Raw genomic sequence first — 22,564 nt, forward strand, 5'->3', positions numbered from 1 at the left:
ATTTTTTAAAAATTGAATTCAAATTCCACCGTCTGCTGTGGCGCCATTCGAACCCGGGTCCCCGGAACATTAGCTGAGTTTCTGGGTTAATAGTCTAGCGATAATACCACTGGGCCATCGCCTCCCCTGGTGTGTTTAATAGATTGATGTTCGAATCTGACTCTCTCTGTCTGGGCTCAGGTGCTAAGCGAGTACTGGAGTTGGACCAGTATGAGGGGGAGAAGGGGAACAAGTCCTTCAAGAAGAACATAGGCCACAGTACCGATGACTCGTTGAGCGATGCTCTCTGGGTCTGCTCCAATCTCTTCAGTGACGTCACGCTGAAACTGAGCCACAAGCGCATCATGCTGTTCACCAACAATGACAACCCACATGCTAAAGACAGCTCCAAAGCACGACTGACCAGAACAAAGGCCAATGACCTGCGAGAGACAGGTCGGCAAACCACTGTTACCATCAAGCCTTTGTCAGCGACTGGTTCAAAGATGTTGAATCACAAAGTCCTCACTTAAGATTGCAGTTGCATTGCCATGAAGTGCAACTTTATGTGAAACAACTTTAAACAAATCAGGTTTTCCCATTAAAACCAATGTGAAAGCTGTCTTTAGAGTCTGTAGGACATTTCTCAACATGATAACCTGCGAGTGAAAATATTTAACGTTGCTGAATTACTATAGCGGTCGATGGAACAACTTTTGAAATGAAATCAATTTAAAGATATAAATATACTTTGCTCCGGTTTTCTGCCCATCATGCTTGCCGAATCTCCCACGTGCCACACATTCCACTCGCTGACCCTCCCTGTCGTTGCCCCTCCAGCTCCCCGCCTCTTCCACTCCCTCACCTTTCCTCTTGCTACCAGCCCTCTGGCTTATGGCTGCCGCCCCCCCCCCCCCGATCCTTGACCCTCTGGGTCACTGCAGACCCTCTTCCTCAGCTTGTCACCTGAGAGCAGAGATTTCAGAGGGTTATCGGACTGGGGTGCAGGTCGCAGAGAGGGGGAGGGCTGAGGCAATGGATGGATTTGACAAGATTGAAAATAGTGCTTCGCACAAAATTGGAGCGTAAGTAGGCCATTCGGCCCCTCCCGCCTGCTGTGCCGTTCAATGAGATCATGCCTTGTACGTTTGTGTTTCAAATTCCACATTCCTATCTACCCACAATAATCTTTGATTCCCTCGCCGAACAAGAATCTCTCTACCTCTGCCTTAAAGATATTCAGTGACCCCCCCCATTGCCTTCTGAGACAGAGGCCGGAATTTTACCGGCACGCCTGCCCTGATTCCAGGGATGGGTGAGGCTCGGAGAACGGCATTCTCCGTTAGTCTCGGGCGGGATCGTACGAACCTCGAGCGGACGTGCCAGTAAATTCCGGCCAGAGAGTTCCAAAGTCATGCAACCCTCTGAAAGAAAAAAATTCTCACCACCTCTGTCCTAAAAGGGCGACCACTAATTTTAAAACTGTGCCCGCTCGGTCTGAACTCTCCCACAAGAAGAAACATCCTTTCCATGCCCACCTTGTCCAGACCGTTCAGGATCTTAGTTACTTCAATCAAGTCACCCCTCACCCTTCTAAACTTCAGTGGAAACAAGCCCAGTCTGCCCAACCTTTCCCCATAAGATAAACCGCTCGTTCCAGCTATCGATCCAGCAAACCCCCTCTGAAACGTCTCCAACTCATTTACACACTTCCTTAGAATCCCATGGAATCCCTACAGTGCAGAAGGAGGCCATCGAGTCTGCACCAACCACAATCCCACACAGGCCCTATTCCTGTAACCCCACATATTTACCCTGCTAATGCGCCTGACATTAGGGACAATTTAGCATAGCCAATCAACCGAACCTGCACGTCTTTGGAGTGTGGGAGGAAACCGGAGCACCCGGAGGAAACCCACGCAGACACGGGGAGAAAGTGCAAACTCCACAGACAGTGACCCAAAGCTGGAATGGAACCCGGGGGTTCGTGGCGCTGTGAGGTAGCAGTGCTAACCGCTGTGCCACCATACCTTCAATAAGACAAAAACTGCACACAGTATTTGAGATGCGGTCTCACCAATGCCCTGTGTAACTGAAGCATACCATCCTTACTTTTATGTTCAATTCCTTTTGTAATAAGGAATAACATTCTATTAGCCTTCTCATTTACATGCTGTACCTGCATACTAACTTTTCGTGATTCAAGCACAGGAACACCTAGATCCCTCTGCACCTCGGCATTCTGCAATTATTCTCCATTTAAGTAATGCTGATTTTTTATTCTTCCTGCTAAAGTGAACAACTTCACATTTTCCCACATTATACTCCATCTGCCAGATTTTTGCCCACTCAACCTATCTGTATTCATCTGCAAACTCACGTCCCCTTCACAACATACTTTCTTATCTATCATTGTACTGTCTGCAAATGTATCTCCCATGCCTTTGCTTCCCTCATCTAAGCCATTGATGTAAAAGGTTGAGGCCCCAGCACAGACCTCGACAGGACTCTGCTCATCACCTCCTGCCCTGCCAATCAGACAAAGACCCATTTATACATACTCTCTGTTTTCTGCCAGCCAGCCAGTCTTCTATCTAGGCTCAAATGTTACCCCCTACATCGTGAGCTTTTATTTTTCACAATAATCTTTGATGCTTATCAAATGCTTATGAGAGGCATGGGCGGAGTGGATAGTCAGATGCTCTTTTCTAGGGTAGGAAAGTCAGGTACTAGGAGACATAGGTTTAAGGTGCGTGGGGGAAAGGTTGAGAGGAGATGTGCCGAGGCAATTTTTTTACACAGAAGGTGATGAATGTCTGGAACGCGCTGCCCGGGGAGGTGGTGGGAGCGGGTACGATTGCGGCATTTAAGGGGCAACTAGACGAATACATGAATAGGATGGGAATGGAAGGATACGGGCTCCGTAAGTGCATACGGTTTTAGTTTAGACAGGCATCATGATCGGCGCAAGCTTGGAGGGCCGAAGAGCCTGTTCCTGTGCTGTACTTTTCTTTGTTCTTCTTGCTTTGCTTTCTGGAAATTGAAGTACAGCACATCTACAGGTTCCCCTTTATCCACAGTATATGGTACTCCTTCAAAGAATGCCATTAAGTTGGTTAAACATAATTTCCCTTTCACAAAATCATGCTGACTTTTCCCAATTACCTTGGGATTTTATAAGTGTCCAGCTATAGCCTCCTTCATAGAATCATAGAAACCCTACAACACAAAAAGAAGCCATTCGGCCCATCGAGTCTGCACCGACCACAATCCCACCCAGGCCCTACCCCACATCCCTACATATTTACCCACTAATCCCTCCAACCTACGCATCTCAGGACACTAAGGGCAATTTTAGCATGGCCAATCAACCTAACCCGCGCATCTTTGGACTTAACAATCAATTCTAACAATTTTCCCACGGCAGATGTCAAGCTAACTGGCCTATAATTTCCTGTTTTTGGCCTCCCTCCCTTCTTGAATAGAGGGGTTATATTTGCCACTTTCCAATTTGATGGAAACTTTCCAGAATCTAGAGAATTTTGCAAAATTAACACCAATGTATCTACCACCTCATTTGTTCAAGACCCTAGGATGAAGTCTATCAGGACCCGGAGACTTGCCAGCCTTAGCTCCATCAGTTTGCTCAAACCACTTCTCTAATGATTGTAATTTCACCAAGTTCCTCTCCCCTTTCCACCTCCAGATTTACAGATATTTCTGGAATGTTTATGTATCCTCTCCAGTGAAGACAAAATCCAAATATGTGTTCATTTTGTTGGCCATCTTCCTATTATCTACGATTGTCTACCCATTGGGGGACGTGGTGGCACAGTGGTTAGCACTGCTGCCTCACAGCACCAGAGACCCGGTTTGATTCCCGGCTTGGGTGACAGCCTGTGTGGAGTTTGCACGTTCTCCTCGTGTCTGCGTGGGTTTCCTTCGGGTGCTCCGGTTTCCTCCCACAGTCCAAAGATGTGCAGGTTAGATGGATTGGCCATGCTAAATTGCCCCTTAGTGAGCAAAAATGTGTAGAATCATAGAATCCCTATAGTGCAGGAGGAGACCATTCGGCCCATTGAGTCTTCACTGACAATCCCACCCAGGCCCTATCCCCATAACCTTATGTATTTACCCAGCTAATTCTCCTGATACTGTAGGTTAGGTGGATTAGCCATGGTCAATGCATGGGGTTACAGGGATAAATCGATTGGGTGGATCTGAGTAAGATGTTTTTTCGGAGAGCTGGTGCAGACTCAATGGGCTGAATGGTCTCCTTCTGCACTGTAGGGATTCTATGGTTCATTCTCACTCTCTAGAGGGCCCACGTAACTTGCTATTTTCCTGTTTAAACACCTGTAGAAACACATGCTATAAGTTTTCACATTTCTAGCCATCTTCCTCTCATACTCTAATTTCTTTCTCCTGATTAACCTTTGGTCATTCTCTGCTGTTCTTCACATTCTAACCAATCATCTGGCCTGCAGTTATATGCTTAAGTTTGACAGTTTCCTTAACTTCTTTAGTTAACCACAGAAGTGGGTCCTCCCCCTCCAAATCTTTTTAATAGTAGAAATTTGCTTATTCAGAATATTCTGAAATAGCCCCTTAAATGTCTGCCACTGCTTGTCTATTGATCTGTCCCCTAGCCTAATCTCCCAGTTCACTTAGCTAGCACAACTTTCATGCCCACATAGTTGCCTTTATTTAAGTTTAAAATACTAGCCTTAGGCCCACTCTTCTCCCTTTCAAACTATTCAGTCGTGTTGAAGCAGGGTTAGACAGTGTAGTGGCCAGACCAGTGTTGTACTGTGCATTGGAGCTTCATCGAACAACCCCTTCACTGCTTCCACTGTCCTGATTGTCACCTGAAGCGTGGTTCTGTAGGGATGGCCAGAAGGCTGTTTCCCAACATGGGTTGGTGTCCTGCCAGCCAGCATCTAAAGGGAAAGGGTAACTAAAGGGAAGGGTAAGACCTGCAGTCCACGCCAGCCTGCCCTGTGACGTGATGGTACGAAGACCGGAACTAAACACTTCTTCCCCTCTTTCCTCATTCTATCCCTCCACTCCCCGCTTCCCCCACAGTCACCGACATAGTCTGCTAATCAAGGCAAATAAACAGGCCCAAAGTCAAACCCGTCAGGCAACCAAAACCAGTCTAGGAGATCACAGATCAAATCTGATTTTCTGTACTTCACAATCTTTACCCTCGTCAAGAACTGGGTCCAGCTCCAACTTAAGGAATCTGAGAAACGTTGCAGGGAAAATTGCTGATCATTTTTGTCAAAAGACTGGGCGGAATTTTCCCGTCCCGCCCACCACGGGAATCGTAGCGAGCGGGACATGGACCCTTGGGGGTGAGCGTGGCTGGAAAATCCCGCCCATCATCTCGCGAGCAATAATAACAGAAGCTTTGCCTTTTGCTGCTATGCTGTGAATGTCGTGTCTTTGTCTCTGCCCTTGTCTGTGTACAGGGATCATCCTTGACCTGATGCATCTGAAGAAGCCTGGTGGGTTTGACATGTCTCTCTTTTACTGCGACCTTGTCAGTGTATCGGAGGATGGGGATGCAGCTGTGCAAGGCGAGGGGTCAGCCAGGTTGGACGATCTGCTTCGGAAAGTGTGGGCCAAGGACTACAAGCAGAGGACCGTCACCAGGTCAGCAGTCACTCAGAGTAGCACCGTGTCTCCTGGGTCCTCGGAGAGTTTCTATTGTACTCCCTGCGGACCTTGGCAGACAGAACGTCCGTGTTCATGCACACAATCTGCTCAAATGTACAGACGATCTTCATAGATTAGGCACTCAGGGCATGTTTCCACTCGCTGGGAAGAGCGAAACCACAAACCGTCAACACCAGGTAGTGACCAGGCCAGGAATGCAGGAGAAATTTCTTTACCCAGAGAGTGATGGGAATGTGGAACTTGGCTACCACAGGGTTGTAATGAATGGTGTAGCTGCGTTTACGGAGAAGCTGGATGAGCATGAGAGAGAAAATCATTGGCCCGTTACGCTGATAACGCTAAAAGGGAGAGGGGAGGGAGAAAGTTCATGGGAAGCGGAAATACTGGCATGCAGCTGTTGGGCTGAATGGCCTGTTTCTCTGCTGCGTCTCTTGTGTTGAAACATCATAAAGTGCATCATGTTACTTTGACAGGAATCGGCCATACAAAGAATATAGTACAGCACAGGAACAGGCCCTTCAGCCCTCCAAGCCTGCGTCGACACAGGACGCCTTTCTAAACTAAAGACCTGTCGTCTCTACATAGCAAATTCCTCCATTCCCAGCCTTTTCATGTATCTATCCAGATGCCTCTTAAATGTTGCTATTGTATCTGCTTCTACCACCTCCTCGGGCAGCGCGTCCCAGGCACTTACCACCCTCTGTGTAAAAAAACTTGCCTCTCACATCTCCTTTAAACTTTCCCCCTTTTTGCCTTAAACCTCTGTCCCCTAGTAATTGGCATTTCTACCCTGGGAAAAAGACTCTGACTATCCATTCTATCCACGCCTCTCATAATCTTGTAGACTTCTATCAGGTCGCCCCTCAGCCTCTGACGTTCAAATGAAAACAAATCAAGTTTGTCCAATCTCTTCTCATAGCTGATACCCTCCAAACCAGGTAACATCCTGGTAAACTTTTAATGTGGCGACCAGAACTGTATGCAATATTCCAAACATGCCCTAACTAAAGCTCTATACAGCTGCAACTTGACCTGCCAAATTTTGCACCCTATGGCCCAACCGATGAAGGCAAGCATGCCATACGCCATCTTGACCACCTTATCCACTTGTGTTGCCACTTTCAGGGAACTGTGGACCTGTACGCCCAGATCCCTCTGCATGTTAATGCTTCTAAGGGTCCTGCCATTTACTGTGTATTTCCCTACTGCATTGGACCTTTCAAAATGCATCATCTTTGATTTGATTTGATTTATTATTGTCACATGTATTGGTATACAGTGAAAAGTATTGTTTCTTGCGCACTATACCGACAACGCATACCATTCATAGAGAAGGAAAGGAGAGAGTGAAAAATGTTTCAGCCATAGCTAGGATGTAGAGAAATATCAACTTAATGCAAGGTAGGTCCATTCAAAAGTCTGATGGCAGCAGGGAAGAAGCTGTTCTCGAGTCAGTTGGTACGTGACCGTATCTTTTGGTGGAAGAGAGAATGTCCGGGGTGTGTGGGGTCCTTAATTATGCTGGCTGCTTTGCTGAGGCAGCGGGAAGTGTAGACAGAGTCAATGGATGGGAGGCTGGTTTACGTGATGGATTGGGCTACATTCACAACCTTTTGTAGTTTCTTGCGGTCTTGGGCAGAGCAGGAGCCATACCAAGCTGTGATACAACCAGAAAGAATGCTTTCTATGGTGCATCTGTAGAAGTTGGTGAGAGTCATAGTGGACATGCCAAATTTCCTTAGTCTTCTGAGAAAACAGAGGCGCATTTGTCTGGATTAAATTCCATCTGCCATTTCTCCGCCCAAGTCTATCCAGACTATCGATATCCTGCTGCATCCTCTGACAATCCTCCTCACAAACATTGGTAAACATAGCAACTATTTTCCACACACACTTGAACAGTGAGATAATGACCAGATCTGTTTTTTGGAGGTTAATTTGACAGGACAGAGCTTCCCTGCTCTCCAAAGTAAAGTTTATTTATTAGTCACAAGTAAGGCTTACATTAACACTGCAATGAAGTTACTGTGAAATTCCCCTATTTGCCACAGTCCGGCGCCTGTTCGGGTCAATGCACCCTAACCAGCACATCTTTCAGAATGTGGGAGGAAACTGGAGCACCCGGAGGAAACCCACGCAGACACGGGGAGAATGTGTAAACACCACACAGTGACCCGAGCTGGGAATCGAACCCGGGTCCCTGGCGCTGTGAAGCAGCAGTGCTAACCACTGTGCCACCGTGCCATCCTCCATGTGGTGCTGTGGGATCTTTTACATCCAACTGACCAAGTCGTCAGGACCTTGGCTTAAACCCCACCGCCCCCCATCCCTAAACTGCCGCCTTCTTCAACCGCTTAATGTGCATCAGAATGTCTTTGAGTTTCAGCCCCTGTTAAACTCTCTGTTCCGGTGCCGCTTGTATTTGATGTCCTGTTTTTTTTGTGTTTTGTTTTGGCCAGGCTGAACCTGAAGCTGGGAGAAGGCGTGGAACTTTCAGTCGGAGTTTACAATCTCGTGCGGAGTGCCAGGAAACCCAGTGCCGTCCGCCTGTACCGAGAAAGCAACGAGCCCGTCAAAACCAAAACCCGCTGGTTTAACGGGGAGACGGGCAGTCTGCTCCTGCCCAGCGACACCAAGAAGGCCCAGGTAAAGGACGGTGAACCTATACCGTGCTGAATTAAAACGTCAACTCCTGCCTGACCAAAGGCAAAACACTGCGGATGCTGGTAATCTGAAATACAAACAGAAAATGCTCTTTCTTAATTCATGAACGAGATGTGAGTTATTGTGCATCCCTAATTGCCCTCGAGAAGGCGATGATGGGGCGTTTTCTAAAACTGCTGCACTCTGCGATGTGAAGGCACATCCACAGTGCAGTTTCATCATGACTTTTGACACAACTGAGTGGCTTTCTAAGTCAATCAGAGGGTAGTTGAGAGTCAGCCATGCGGTTCTGGATCCTCAGACGGGCCAGACCGGGTAAGGACGGCAGATTTCCTTCTCTAAAGAGCATTAATGAACCAGATGGGTTTTTACAACAATCGGGTAATTTCATGATCACAGACTAATTTCCCCTTTATTATACAGCTCTGGTGAAGGGTCATCCAGACTCGAAACATTGGCTCTTTTCTCTATTCACAGATGCTGCCAAACCTGCTGAGATTTTCCAGCATCTTCTCTTTTTCTCCCCCAGTTGCTGTGGTGTGGTTTGAACTCGTGCCTCTAGATCGACGGCACGGTGGCACAGTAGGTTAGCACTGCTGACTCACAGCGCCAGGGACCCGGGTTCGATTCCTGGTTTGGGTCACTGTCTATCTGGAGTTTGCACGTTCTCCCCGTGTCTGCGTGGGTTTCCTCCGGGTGCTCCGGTTTCCTCCCACAGTCCAAAGATGTGCGGTTTAGGTGGATTGGCCATGCTAAATTGCCCCTTTAGTATCAGGGGGACTAGCTCGGGTAGATGCATAGGTTTATGAGGACAGGGCCTGGGTGGGATTGTGGTCGGTGCAGACTTGATGGGCTGAACGGCCTCCTTCTGCACTGTAGGGATTCTAATGATTCTATCATTAGTCAAAACCTCTGAATTACTCATCCAGTAACAGAACTCCCCTGTTATTGTATCCCTTGTGCGTACTGTACAGAGAGAAACAAGAGTTAATGTTTTAGGTCGATGACTTTTCTTTACAACTAGCCCGCGTTAGACATGCCACAGGGTTCAAACAGGTACAGAAGGAAGGTATGCACGGAGGGCTGGAAAGAGTGAAAGGGGAGGCAGCAGAGATTAAATAACAGAAGAGACAATGGTGCAAGGCAAAGATAGAATGGTAATGAGATGAGTAAATAAAGAGAAAAAGAACTTGTATTCATTAAAATAGCGCCTTCCACAACTTCAAGATGGCCCAAAGCACTTCACAGCCAATGAAGTACTTCTGAACTTTTCTGCAGACAAAAGGAATATGCCCAAGCCTTGCACCTGTTTTGAATTATCTGGCAGCTTGAGGAGCCTATAGCTCCCCATTGCTTTCTCCATGGCAAGACCTCGGCCAATCAGAGTCGACTTGTCAACCAATCAACACCCTTTTCTCCTGTGGTATAAATTGTCACAATTGTTTGAAATTTGACCTTCTGGGGTTTGTCCTGATGAGTGCAAGACAAAAAACTTCGACAACCTGTCTCCTTGTTCAGCATTGGTTTCGAAGTTTAGCTACTGCTGTAATGTAGGAATCTTTCTACTTACATTTGACTCTCTCCATCCCTTTCACAAACTGATTCCCTCCCTGTAACTTGCTTTTTTATTTTAAAATAAGGATCAGTACGAGGTATCATTTTTATTTTCTGCTCTGTCTTTAACTGGTTACCTGTTTAAAGTTAAAAGTTTATTTATTAGTGTCACAAGTAAGGCTTACATTAACACTGCAGTGAAGTTACTGTGAAAATCCCCTAGTCGCCACACTCCGGCACCTGTTCGGGTAACACTGAGGGAGAATTTAGCACGGCCAATGCACCCTAACCAGCACGTCATTCGGACTGTGCAAGGAAACTGGAGCACCCGGAGGAAACCCACGCAGACACAGGGAGAACGTGCAGACTCCACACAGACAGTGACCCAAGCCGGGAATCGAACTCGGGTCCCTGGCGCTGTGAAGCAGCAGTGCTAACCACTGTGCCACCGTGCCGCCCCGTTTCTGGGATACGCATCACCCTTCTTCCAATGTCCTGAATATTTTGTACCATCGTAATCCAGACATCCAGTGGGAAGAGGCTTCCATCCCTTTGCTGTTTTTATACCGAGATTAACTTTCCATTTTTCAGTCAGACCTTCACTGGATTAGCTCTTTGAAGAAGAGGCATACGGACCCGAAATGTTAACTCTGCTTCTCTCTCCGTGCACCTGCTGAGCTTTTCCAGCATTCTCTGTTTTTATTTCAGATTTCCAGCGTCCATAGTATTTTGCTTTGGCTTCATTGAGTTTATCTGCTTGATGTGGTTACATGACCATCTATATTGATGGATTATTCCACAAAATATGTCCAGCCTAATGAACAGAGCGTGCTTGAGCCTCTGTGTTATTTAACAAAATAACACAGAGGCTGTGTTACTCATGACGGTGATTGCTCATATCACACAGTGTGACCTAATCCAGAAGAGGACCGTTAGGGCGGCACGGCGGTTAGCACTGGTGCCTCACAGCGCCAGGGACCCGGGTTCGATTCCCGGCTTGGGTCGCTGTCTGTGTGGAGTCTGCACGTTCTCCCGGTGTCTGCGTGGGTTTCCTCCGGGTGCTCCGGTTTCCTCCCACACTCCAAAGATGTGCGGGTTAGGTTGATTGGCCATGATAAATTGCTCCTTAGTGTCAGGGGCACTATCAAGATAGATACATGGGACTACAGGGATAGGGGCTGGGTGGGATTGTGGTCGGTACAAACTCAATGGGCTGAATGGCCTCCTCCTGCACTGCAGGGATTCTATGATTGCCCATCCCGAGTTGCCCTTGAGAAGGTGGTGGTGAGCTTCCTTCTTGAAACGCGACAGTGCATGTGGTGTAGGTACACCCACTGTTCTGTTAGGGAGGGAGTTCAGGGATTTTGACCCAGCGACCGTGAAGGAACAGCCAATATATTTCCAAGTCAGGATAGTGAGTGGCTTGGAGGGGAACTTGTAGGTGATGGTCTTCCCAGGTATCTGCTGCCCTGGCCCTTCTAGTTGGAAGTAGTTGTGGGTTTGGAAGGAGCTATTGAAGGAACCTTGGTCAGTTCCTGCAGTGCATCTTATCGATGGTACACACGGCTGCCAATGTGTCCGTGGTGGAGGAAGTGAATGCTTGTAGAAGGAGTGCCAGTCAAGCGGCTGTTTTGTCCTGGATGGTGTCAAGCTTCATGAGTGTTGCTGGAGCTGCAAGTGGAGAGTACTCCATCACTCCTGACTTGTGCCTTGTAGATGGTGGACAGGCTTTGGGAGGGTCAGCGGGCGAGTACCTCGAAAGATGTTGCTCTTTCATATAATTTAAGCCTGTTCTTGTTCTTTTTGGTTCCCAGGTTTATGGACAGAGGCAGATTGTTCTGGAGAAAGAGGAAACCGAGGTATTGAAGAGATTTGATGGCCCAGGCTTGGTTCTCATTGGTTTCAAGCCATTGTCACTCTTAAAGAAGCACCACCACATCAGACCCCCACAGTTCATTTACCCAGATGAGACGCTGGTCACAGGTAACCCTCAGCCGCTGTTACTGCTGCCCTTTGGCCAAGTGGGCATGGCTCTACCCAGGGTATTTATAGAGCACAGGGTCCAAACTTCATCCCCCTTCTCCTCAGTTAGCTGATGGTTCACAAGACAGATTCATGCAGATAATGATGGGAAACCCTGCAGTGGCAGCGAGAAGTGTTAAAACGTTAGGAGCTAATGTTCCAGCATGAAGGAATCCTACTGGAGAGAGAGAGAGTGACATTTTATATATTTACAATGCAGCCGTAATACAGAGCAGATGCAAATATGTTATCGGATAGAATACCCCTCCTCTAGAATCCCCCTACCCTAGAATACCCTGTATAGAATATAATTACGCTAGAAAACCCTGCATAGAATATAACTAGCCTAGAATACCCTGAAGAGTATCCCCTATCCTTGGGAGCTGTATCACTGATTGTTTGATGCTACCTGAGCATTATTATATCTTAAGAGATGAGAAGATGAATTTGAGCTCATTGTACCTGGTCCACTTCCTCTCATTACAGCATGCGGTTACATACTGAATGGCGTTAATGTGTTCTCTCCACTGCTCTGGATCATAGATCACGCCAAAGATTTCTCACACTTTGAATCGAGGAGTCAGGTGCTGAATCCTATTACCCTGGTTAGAAACATAGAAAATAGGAGCAGGAGGAGGCCATTCAGCCCTTCGAGTCTGCTCCATCATTCATTATGATCATGGCTGATCATCCAACTCGATATTCTGTTCCCATCTTCCCCCCCATATCTTTTGATCCTCTTCGCCCCAACCAAGTGCTATATCTAACTGCTTCTTGAATACATTCAATATTTTGGCCTCAATTACTTTCTGTGGTAGCAAATTCCACATATTCACCACCCTCTGGGTGAAGACATTTTTCCTCATCTCTGTCCTAAATGGTTTAGCCTGTATTCTTAAATTGTGATCCCTGGTTCTGTACGCCGCCCCAACCCCCCGCCATTGGGGAACATCCTTCCTGCATTTACATTGTCTCGTCTTGTTAGAAATTCAAGTTTATTTATTTGTGTCACAATTACATTAACACTGCAATGAAGTTACTGTGAAAATCCCTGAGTTGCCACACTCTGGCGCCTGTTTGGGTACACCGAGGGAGAATTTAGCATGGCCAATGCACCGAACCAGCACGTCTTTCAGATTATGGGAGGAAACCGGAGCACCCGGAGGAAACCCACGTAGACACGGGTTTCTATGAGATTCTCCCCCACCCCTCATTCTTCTGAACTCTGGTGAATATAATCCTAACCGACTCAATCTCACCTTGGGAGTCAGTCCCGCCATCCAAGGAATCAACCTGGTAAACCTCCGCTCTACAGCAAGAACGTCCTTCCTCAGATAAGGAGACAAAAGCTGCACACAATATTCCAGGTGTGGTCCCACCAAGGCCCCATATATATGCAACCAGACACCCCTGCCCCGTACTCAAATCCTCTCGCTATGAAGGCCAACATTCCATTTGCCTTTTTCACCGCCTGCTGCACCTGAATGCTTCACTTCAGCGACTGGTGCATGAGGACACCCAGGTCTCATTTCACATTCCTTTCTCCTAATTTATGGCCTTTCAGATCGTAATCTGCCTTCTGTTTTTGCTACCAAAGTGGATAATCTCACATTTCTCCAAATTATACTGCATCTGCTGTTCATTTGCCCACTCACTCAACTTGTCCACATCACACTGAAGCATCTCTCCATCTTCCTCACAGCTCACCCAGCTTTGTGTCATCTGCAGATTTGGAGATATTACATTTAGTTCCCGCGTCTTAATCATTAATTTATATGTAGTGAATAGCTGGGGCCCCAGCACTGATCCCAGCGGTACCCCACTAATCACTGCCTGCCATTTGGAAAAATACCTGTTTATTTCCTACTCTTTGTTTCCTGCCTGCCAACCAGTTTTCTATCCATCTCAATACACTACCCAATCCCATGCACTTTAATTTTACACACTGATCTCTTATGTGGGACCTTATCTGAAAGTCCAAATAAACCACATCCACTGGCTGCCCCTCATCAACTCTACGAGTTACATCCTTGAAGAATTCCAGTAGATTTGTCAAGCATGATTCCCCTCGTGTAAATCCATCTGACTCTGTCCTGTCCAGCCGCTGTTTACCAAGTGCTCTGCTATTAAATCCTCCCCCACTACCGACGTCAGGCTGACTGGTCTATAATTCCCTGTTCTCTCTCTGCCTCCCTTTTTAAATAGTGGGGTTACATTAGCTACCCTCCAATCCATAGGAACTGTCCCAAAGGCTATAGAACCTTGGAAGATGAATACCAATATACCCACTTTTTCTCAGACCATTTCCTTAAGTACTCCGGGGTGTAGATTATCGGGCCCTGGGGATTTATCAGCCTTCAATCTCAATTTCCCCAACACCATTTCTCTACTAATATTAATTTCCTTCAGTTCCTCCCTCTCCCTAGACCCTGTGTTCCCCAACTTTTCTGGTACGTTATTTGTGTCCTCCTTTGTGAAGACAGAACCAGAGTATGTATTTAGTTGGTCAGTCATTTCTTTGTTCCCCATTATAAATTCCCCTGTTTCTGACTGTAAAGGACCTAGTTTGTCGTTAACAATCTTTTTCACCTCACACACCGAATAGAAGTTGGATGGCACGGTAGCACAGTGGTTAACACTGCTGCTTCATAGCTCCAGGGGCCTGGATTCGATTCCCGGCTTGGGTCACTGTCTGTGTGGAGTCTGCACATTCTCCTCGTGTCTGCGTGGGTTTCCTCCGGGTGCTCCGGTTTCCTCCCACAGTCCAAAGATGTGCCGGTTAGGTTGATTGGCCATGCTAAAAATTGCCCCTTAGTGTCGTGAGATGTGTCGGTTAGAGGGATAAGTGGGTATATATGTAGGGATATGGGGGTAGGGCCTGGGTGGGATTGTGGTCGGTGCAGACTCGATGGGCCGAATGGCCTCTTTCTGTACTGTAGGATTCTATGTTTCTAAACTTTTACGGTCAATGTTTATGTTTCCCGCGAGCTTACTCTCGTACTCCATTTTCCCCTTATTAATTAGTCCCTTTGCTGAATTATAAACTGTCCCAATCCTCAGGTCTATAGTTTTTCTGGATCATTTGTATGCCTCTCCCTTGGACCTTTAACTATCTCTAATTTCCCTTGTAAGCCTTGGTTTGGCCACCTTTCCAGTTTTATTTTTGTGCCAGACTGGATTAAATAATCATTCTTTGAATGTTTGCCGTTGCCGATCCACCATCGTCCCCTTAAATAACATTTCCCAATCTATCAAAGCCAACTTGTGCCTCATATTCATCGTAGTTTCCTTTATTAAGATTCAGGACCCTAGTCTCAAAATCAACTCCCTCACTGTCCACCTTGATGAAGAATTCTATCGTGTTATAGGGGATGAAGTAACAATTTGACTTTATCGTCGCCACTTGCTAAGCAGCTCAGAGAGGTCAGCCCCCCTGGTCCTTTCCAGCAGCCTTTGGGCCAGCCCTGGTGCCAGGTGCTTATTGTTCTGAGCTGTGTTTATGTTTCACATTCCCAACAGGAAGCACCACTTTATTCAGCGCACTGCTCACCAAGTGCCTGGAGAAGGACGTGTATGCTGTTTGCCGCTACACTCCCCGGAGGAACACCCCACCCCGATTTGTGGCGTTGGTCCCACAGGAGGAGGCACTGGATGATCAGAAAGTGCAGACCATCCCTCCAGGTCAGTGACACTGTCTCTCTCGGATCGCTCACTGACTGGGTGAGTACACTTGATTTGTCTCTCCTTTCTGACTGAGTTATGGTCACACCAGTGCCACAGAATCTCTGGCACCTTTTCTGCCTGGCCACAGATGATAATTATTCACACACTATTTGTCTATGGAGGGCATCGTAGCTGTTGCCTATCCTACCCCCACTCACCTTCCCCACACACACACACACACCCGCACACACACACCACATACCACACATATACACACCACACGTATACACACCACACGTATACACACCACACGTACGTACATCACACGTACACACATCACATGTACACACATCACATGTACACACACCACACGTACACACATCATGTACACACATCTCATGTACACACACCACACGTACACACACCACACGTACACACCACACGTACACACATCACATGTACACACATCACATGTACACACACCACACGTACAGACACCACACGTACACACATCACATGTACACACATCACATGTTCACACACCACACGTACACACACCACACGTACACACACAGCACACATTTACACACATCTCAGATACACACACGCACCACATGTACACAGACACACCACACGTACACGCACACACCACACGTATACACACGCACCACACGTACACGCGCACACCACACGTACGCGCGCACACCACATGTACGCGCGCGCACCATACATACGTGCGCACACCACACGTACAAGCACACACCACACGTACAAGCGCGCACCACATACGCGCACACCACACGTACGCGTGCACCACACGTATACACACACCACACGTACACGCACACACCACACGTACACGCACACACCACACGTACGCGTGCACCACACGTACACACACACACCACACGTACACGCACACAGCACATGTACACGCGCACCACACATACACGCACACACCACACGTACACACGCACCACACGTATATGCACACACCACACGTATGCGCGCACCATACGTATGCACGCACCACACGTACATGCACGCACCACACGTACATGCACGCACCCACGTACACGCACGACCACACGTACGCGCACGCACCACACATACACGCGCACCACACATACGCGCGCACCACACGTATGTGCGCACACCACACGTACGCGCGCACACCACACGTACAAGCGTGCACCACACGTACAAGCGCGCACCACACGTACAAGCGCACACCACACGTACAAGCGGCACCACACATGTGCGCACACCACACGTACGCGCGCACCACACGTGTGCGCACACCACACGTGCGCGCGCACACCACACGTGCAAGCGCACCACACGTACACGCGCGCACCACACGTACGCGCACACCGCACGTACACACACATATATACACACAGTGGAGCCTGGCTGATTGTGTGCAGCTCCAATGCAGAGAGGAACTGAAACCAGATATTTGATTTGATTTATTATTGTCACATTTATTAGTCTACAGTAAAAAGTATTGTTTCTTGCGTGCTATACAGACAAAACATACCGTTCATAGAGAAGGAAAGGAGAGAGTGCAGAATGTAGTGTTACAGTCACAGCTCGGGGTGTAGGGAAAGATCAACGTAAGAGAAAGATAGCACCACAGCCTGGGCTTGGACTCAGATGAACTAACTTCAGATTTCTATAGTTCAGAGTTACAGCGGATACATGTTACAGTGGGTGGATGAAAATTGAAGATTACATCATAACTGCTGAGAGGAAATTGATCCAATCTATAAAGGGGAAAAGATTGCAGGGCTGGGGGAAAGAGAAGGCTCTTGAGACGCATTGGATAAGCTCTTTCAAAGAGCCAGTATAGCCATTATGGGCTGAATGGCTTCTATGCAGTGTCATTCAATGAATCATTTACCATCGCTGTAGTCCTGCATTACATTGGCAGTGCAGTGATTTTAGACGTGGGTCTTCACTTGTGGTTTCCTCCCTGGGAACAGTAACCTGACGATAGGCAGAGTTTTTTAAGCGATGTTGATTGAGGGATGAATACTGGCCGAGACACCAAGGAAAACTCCCCTGCTGCTCTTCAAAACAGGGTCGTTAACATCCACCTCCGAGGGATGTGGGGACCGCAGTTTTCTGTCACGTCTGAAAAGCATTGAAGTACGCAAAGAATCCAAACACCCCACAGAGCTGCAATCCCCACTCACACACGCACCCAGGGACCTGGGTCAATTCCCAGCTTGGGTCACTCTCTGTGCGGAGTTTGCACGTTCTCCCCGTGTCTGCGTGGGTTTCCTCCGGGTGCTCCGGTTTCCTCCCACAGTCTGAAAGACGTGCGGGTTAGGGTGGATTGGCCGTGCTAAATTCTCCCTCAGTGTACCCGAACAGGAGTGTGGCGACTAGGGGATTTTCACAGTAACTTCATTGCAGTGTTAATGTAAACCTACTTGTGACACTAATAAAATAAACTTTGAAACTTTAAACTTTAAAACTTTACTAGTCGTAGCTTTGACCTGATTTCTGCAAAAACGCGAATGTTCATCCCAGGTCATCCCATCAAACGCAACTCCTGAGTCGGGCAGAGTGGACGTGTGAAATGCTCACCGATTCCTGGTACAAACAAAACAAAAAGTATTGTTTTCCCATCAGGATTCCACCTGATTTTTTTGCATTATGCCGACGATGTCAGGAAGATCGGCTTTACGGAGAAGCGAGTGGCCAGCGAGGATCAGATCAAGAAGATGAAATCAGTGGTGCAGAAGCTCCGGTTTAAATACAGGTCAGTCGGAGGTTCCAGCGATACTTTCTGCGCCTTTAGGGGATCACTGTCTGTGCGGAGAGTCTGCACGTTCTCCCCGTGTCTGCATGGGTTTCCTCCGGGTTCCTCCCACAGTCTGAAAGGTGTGCGGGATTGGCCGTGCTAAATTGCCCCTCAGTGACCCAGATGTGTAGATTAGAGGGACTAGCGGGGTAAATACATTGGGTTACGGGGATAGGACCTGGGGTGGGATTGTTGTCGGTGCAGACTCGATGGGCTGAATGGCCTCCTCCTGCACTGTAGGATTTCTATGATTTCCCCTGTGCAGATGAACAGGAAATTTCTGCAAATTCTCCTTAAAATAAAATGGTGACCATTTCTATCCCTCTGGATTAGGCCAGAGAGCTTTGAGAATCCGGTTATTCAGCGGCATTTCCGTAATCTGGAGGCACTGGCCCTCGATTTGAAGGAACCGGAAGAAGTTGAAGATTTGACACGTGAGTATCCTGCTGTACAGCTCGTACCCACTGCCCAGCAGCAAAAGGAATTAATTTGATTTGATTTATTATTGTCACATGTATTAACATACAGTGAAAAGTATTGTTTCTTGCGCACTATACAGACAAAGCATACCGTTCATAGAGAAGGAAAGGAGAGAGTGCAGAATGTAGTGTTACAGTCATAGCTAGGGTGGAGAGAAAGATCAACTTAATGCGAGGTCGGTCCATTCAAAAGTCTGACAGCAGCAGGGAAGAAGCTGTTCTTGAGTCGGTTGGTACGTGACCTCAGACCTTTTCCCGACAGAAGAAGGTGGAAGAGAGAATGTCCGAGGTGCGTGGGGTCCTTGATGATGATAAGGAATGATAGTGATTATGATAAGATAGTGATTGTAAAGACGAAAAAAGCCCAGCTTTCACACGTAGTCTGTAACAGAGCAGTATATCGGGAATATTTCCCATTGGATTCAGGGCCCCGGGGCGGGTATGAATATTGGGTAATTGTTGAATCCAGTTGTAATGCTCCCTGGGGGGCAGAGAGGGGTTGCTGGGGGCATGAAGAGGGGAGAAATATGGCAAAGTGGGGGGGGTTAGGGTGGGGGAGCTGGGGGATGCGGAGAGGAGAGTCAGTGTATCAGCAAATGCATATTGTGGCAATTACAGTAATTGCCTTATTGAAGACAGGCGATGGTTATTGACTCAACCTCTGAAAGAGTATAAATGGACACAGCAGGAACAGATACTGTGGGGGAATCAGAGGAGCTTGTATCTGTACTGAGCTGTATGTAGAATAAACTTGCTGAAGGAAAAAGACCAGCTGCTGTATTATTCCTCCACTGTTAATAAGAGGGAGCTCGGGGTGGGGGGGGGGGCGGTGCAGAGCTCAGGGGAGGTGGGGGCAGAGCTGGGGGGAGGAGCAGACAGGGGGGAGAGAGGGGGAGCTGGGGGGAGAGGGGGAGCTGGCAGGGAAAGGGGGAGCTGGCGGGGAGGGGGAGCTGGGGGTGTTGAGCTCCAGCTGATGAAGGGGCAGCGCTCCAAAAGCGAGTGGCATTTGCTACCAAATCAACTTGTTGGACTTTAACCTGGTGTTGTTAAACTTCTTACCGTGTTGGAGAAGGGCAGCTGAGGGGAGTGGGGGCGAGAGAGAGGGGGTGCTGGGGAAGAAAGAGGGGATGCTGGGGGCGAGAGAGAGGGGGTGCTGGGGAAGAGAGAGGGGGTGCTAGGGAAGAGAGAGGGGGTGCTGGGGAAGAGAGAGGGGGTGCTAGGGAAGAGAGAGGGGGTGCTGGGGAAGAGAGAGGGGATGCTGGGGAAGAGAGTGGGGGTGCTGGGGAAGAGAGAGGGGGTGCTGGGGAAGAGAGAGGGGGTGCTGGGGAAGAGAGAGGGGGTGCTGGGGAAGAGAGAGGGGGTGCTGGGGAAGAGAGAGGGGGTGCTGGGGAAGAGAGAGGGGGTGCTGGGGAAGAGAGAGGGGGTGCTGGGGAAGAGAGAGGGGGTGCTGGGGAAGAGAGAGGGGGTGCTGGGGAAGAGAGAGGGGGTGCTGGGGAAGAGAGAGAGGGGGTGCTGGGGAAGAGAGAGGGGGTGCTGGGGAAGAGAGAGGGGGTGCTGGGGAAGAGAGAGAGGGGGTGCTGGGGAGGAGAGAGGGGGTGCTGGGGAAGAGAGAGGGGGTGCTGGGGAAGAGAGAGGGGGTGCTGGGGAAGAGAGGGTTAGCTTGGGGGGGAGAGGAGAGGGGGAGCTGGGGGGGGTAGAGGGGGAGCTTGGCGGGGGGGAGAGGGGGAGCTGGGGCGGGGAGAGCTGGGGGGGGAGAGGGGGAGCTGGGGGGGGGAAGAGGGGGAGCTGGGGGGGGAAGAGGGGGAGCTGGGGGGGGAAGAGGGGGACCTGGGGGGGGGAGCGAGGGGGAGCTGGGGGTGGGGGGAGGGGGGGGAGAGGGGGTGACCTAGGGTTGGAGAGGGGGAGCTGGGGGGAGGGAGAATTGGGGTGGAGAGGTGGGGGTGGAGATGGGGAGTGGGGGTGGGGAGAGGGTGGAAGTATACTGTGAAAGGTCTGACACTGGGAAGTTCCGAAGAACAAAGGGACCTTGGCGTGTTTGTCCATAGATCTCTGAAGGTGGAAAGGCAGGTTAATAGGGTGGTGAAAAAGGCATATGGCACACTCGCCTTTATCAATCGGGGTATAGATTACAAAGCAGAGAGGTCATGATGGAGTTGTATAGAACTTTGGTGAGGCCACAGCTGGAGCACTGTGTGCAGTTCTGGTCGCCACCTTATAGGAAGGACGTGATTGCACTGGAGGGGGTGCAGAGGAGATTCACCAGGATGCTGCCTGGGACGGAACATTTAAGTTATGAAGAAAGGTTGGATAAGCTTGCGTTGTTTTCTCTGGAGCGGAGAAGACTGAGGGGTGCCCTGATTGAGGTGTTCAAGATTATGAGGGACATGGACAGGGTGGATAGGGAGCAGCTGTTCCCCTTAGTTGAAGGGTCAGTTACGAGGGGACACAAGTTAAAAGTGAGGGGTGGGAGGTTTAAGAGGGATTTGAGGAAAAAGGTTTTTACCCAGAGGGTGGTGAGGGTCTGGAATGCGCTGCCTGGGGGGGTGGTGGAGGCGGGACGCCTCACATCCTTTAAAAAGTACCTGGATGAGCACTTGGCACGTCATAACATTCAAGGCTATGGGCCAAGTGCTGGCAAGTGGGATTAGGTGGGCAGGTCAGGGCCTTTCATGCATCAGTGCAGATTTGGTGGGCCGATGGGCCTCTTCTGCATTGTAGGATTCTGTGAATCTGTGCTGAGGGGCAGAGAGGGGGAGCTGGGGGGCAGAGAGGGGGAGCTGGGGGGCAGAGAGGGGGAGCTGGGGGAGAGAGAGGGAACCGGGGGGAGATGGGGAGCCGATGGGGTGCTGTGGGGGAGGAGGAAAGGTAGAGAGGTGGAGAAGGTGGGCTGGAGAGGGAAAGCCGCGGGAGGGGAAATGGGGGAGAGGGGGGGATGCTGGGGGTAGGGGGGGGAGAGGAAGCTGGAGAGGTGCAAATAAATGACTTTGATAGAGGAGCGTAATAGGGGAAATCGTCTTTTCCCCACACAGTGCCAAAGAATGATGTTATGGACAGGAGAATCGGACAGCTGGCAGAGGAGTTCCTGGAGCTGGTTTATCCCCCGGGCTATAACCCAGGTGCAAAGAGCCAACAGAAGAGGAAGCTCAGTGAGTACTGCGGCAAGGGGAGCAAATTAAATGTTGTGTCAGTAAATGCTCCGCGTGGGATACAAGTGAGCCACACGGACACGGAAATCTCTGCTCAATTCTCTCAGAACTGAACCAGCTGGTCGCCAAAAGAAACAAAGAATTGCATTTCTTCAGCGCCTTTCCTCAGGACATTGTAAAACACTACAGTCAGTGAAGTGTAGTGGCCGCTGTAATTTCTTACAACCCTGTTAGGAACATTTATAGAGAATTAACTGACCATAATTACCTGACAGAACTACGTCACTAGATTTCAACTTTTTCAAATAAAAACAAACTTTATTGTATTTTAGAGTTAAACAAAGCAAGCACTATTAACTCAACACCGCAGTTTATCAAAGAACAAAGAACAGTACAGCACAGGAAACAGGCCCTTCGGCCCTCCAAGCCTGTGCCGCTCCTTGGTCCAACTAGACCAATCGTTTGTATCCCTCCATTCCCAGGCTGCTCATGTGACTATCCAGGTAAGTCTTAAACGATGTCAGTGTGCCTGCCTCCACCACCCTACTTGGCAGCGCATTCCA

General features: G+C 48.8%; 1 protein-coding gene across 1 annotated transcript in view; it reads left to right on the forward strand.

Moving 5' to 3' along the window:
* LOC144487262 (X-ray repair cross-complementing protein 5-like) overlaps window positions 1–22,114 on the forward strand; it is a 35,811-nt gene extending 13,697 nt beyond the window's left edge. Inside the window, exons 4-11 of the mRNA XM_078205345.1 lie at window positions 181–435; window positions 5,454–5,637; window positions 8,121–8,307; window positions 11,694–11,862; window positions 15,421–15,582; window positions 18,205–18,334; window positions 18,710–18,810; window positions 21,885–22,114. Coding sequence (XP_078061471.1) covers window positions 181–435; window positions 5,454–5,637; window positions 8,121–8,307; window positions 11,694–11,862; window positions 15,421–15,582; window positions 18,205–18,334; window positions 18,710–18,810; window positions 21,885–22,114 — 1,418 coding nt within the window. The remainder of the gene's footprint in view (window positions 1–180; window positions 436–5,453; window positions 5,638–8,120; window positions 8,308–11,693; window positions 11,863–15,420; window positions 15,583–18,204; window positions 18,335–18,709; window positions 18,811–21,884) is intronic.
* The last annotated feature ends 450 nt before the right edge of the window (window positions 22,115–22,564 follow it).

The sequence above is a fragment of the Mustelus asterias genome, unplaced genomic scaffold (assembly GCF_964213995.1).
Source record: "Mustelus asterias unplaced genomic scaffold, sMusAst1.hap1.1 HAP1_SCAFFOLD_682, whole genome shotgun sequence".
Classification (NCBI taxonomy): Eukaryota; Metazoa; Chordata; class Chondrichthyes; order Carcharhiniformes; family Triakidae; genus Mustelus; species Mustelus asterias.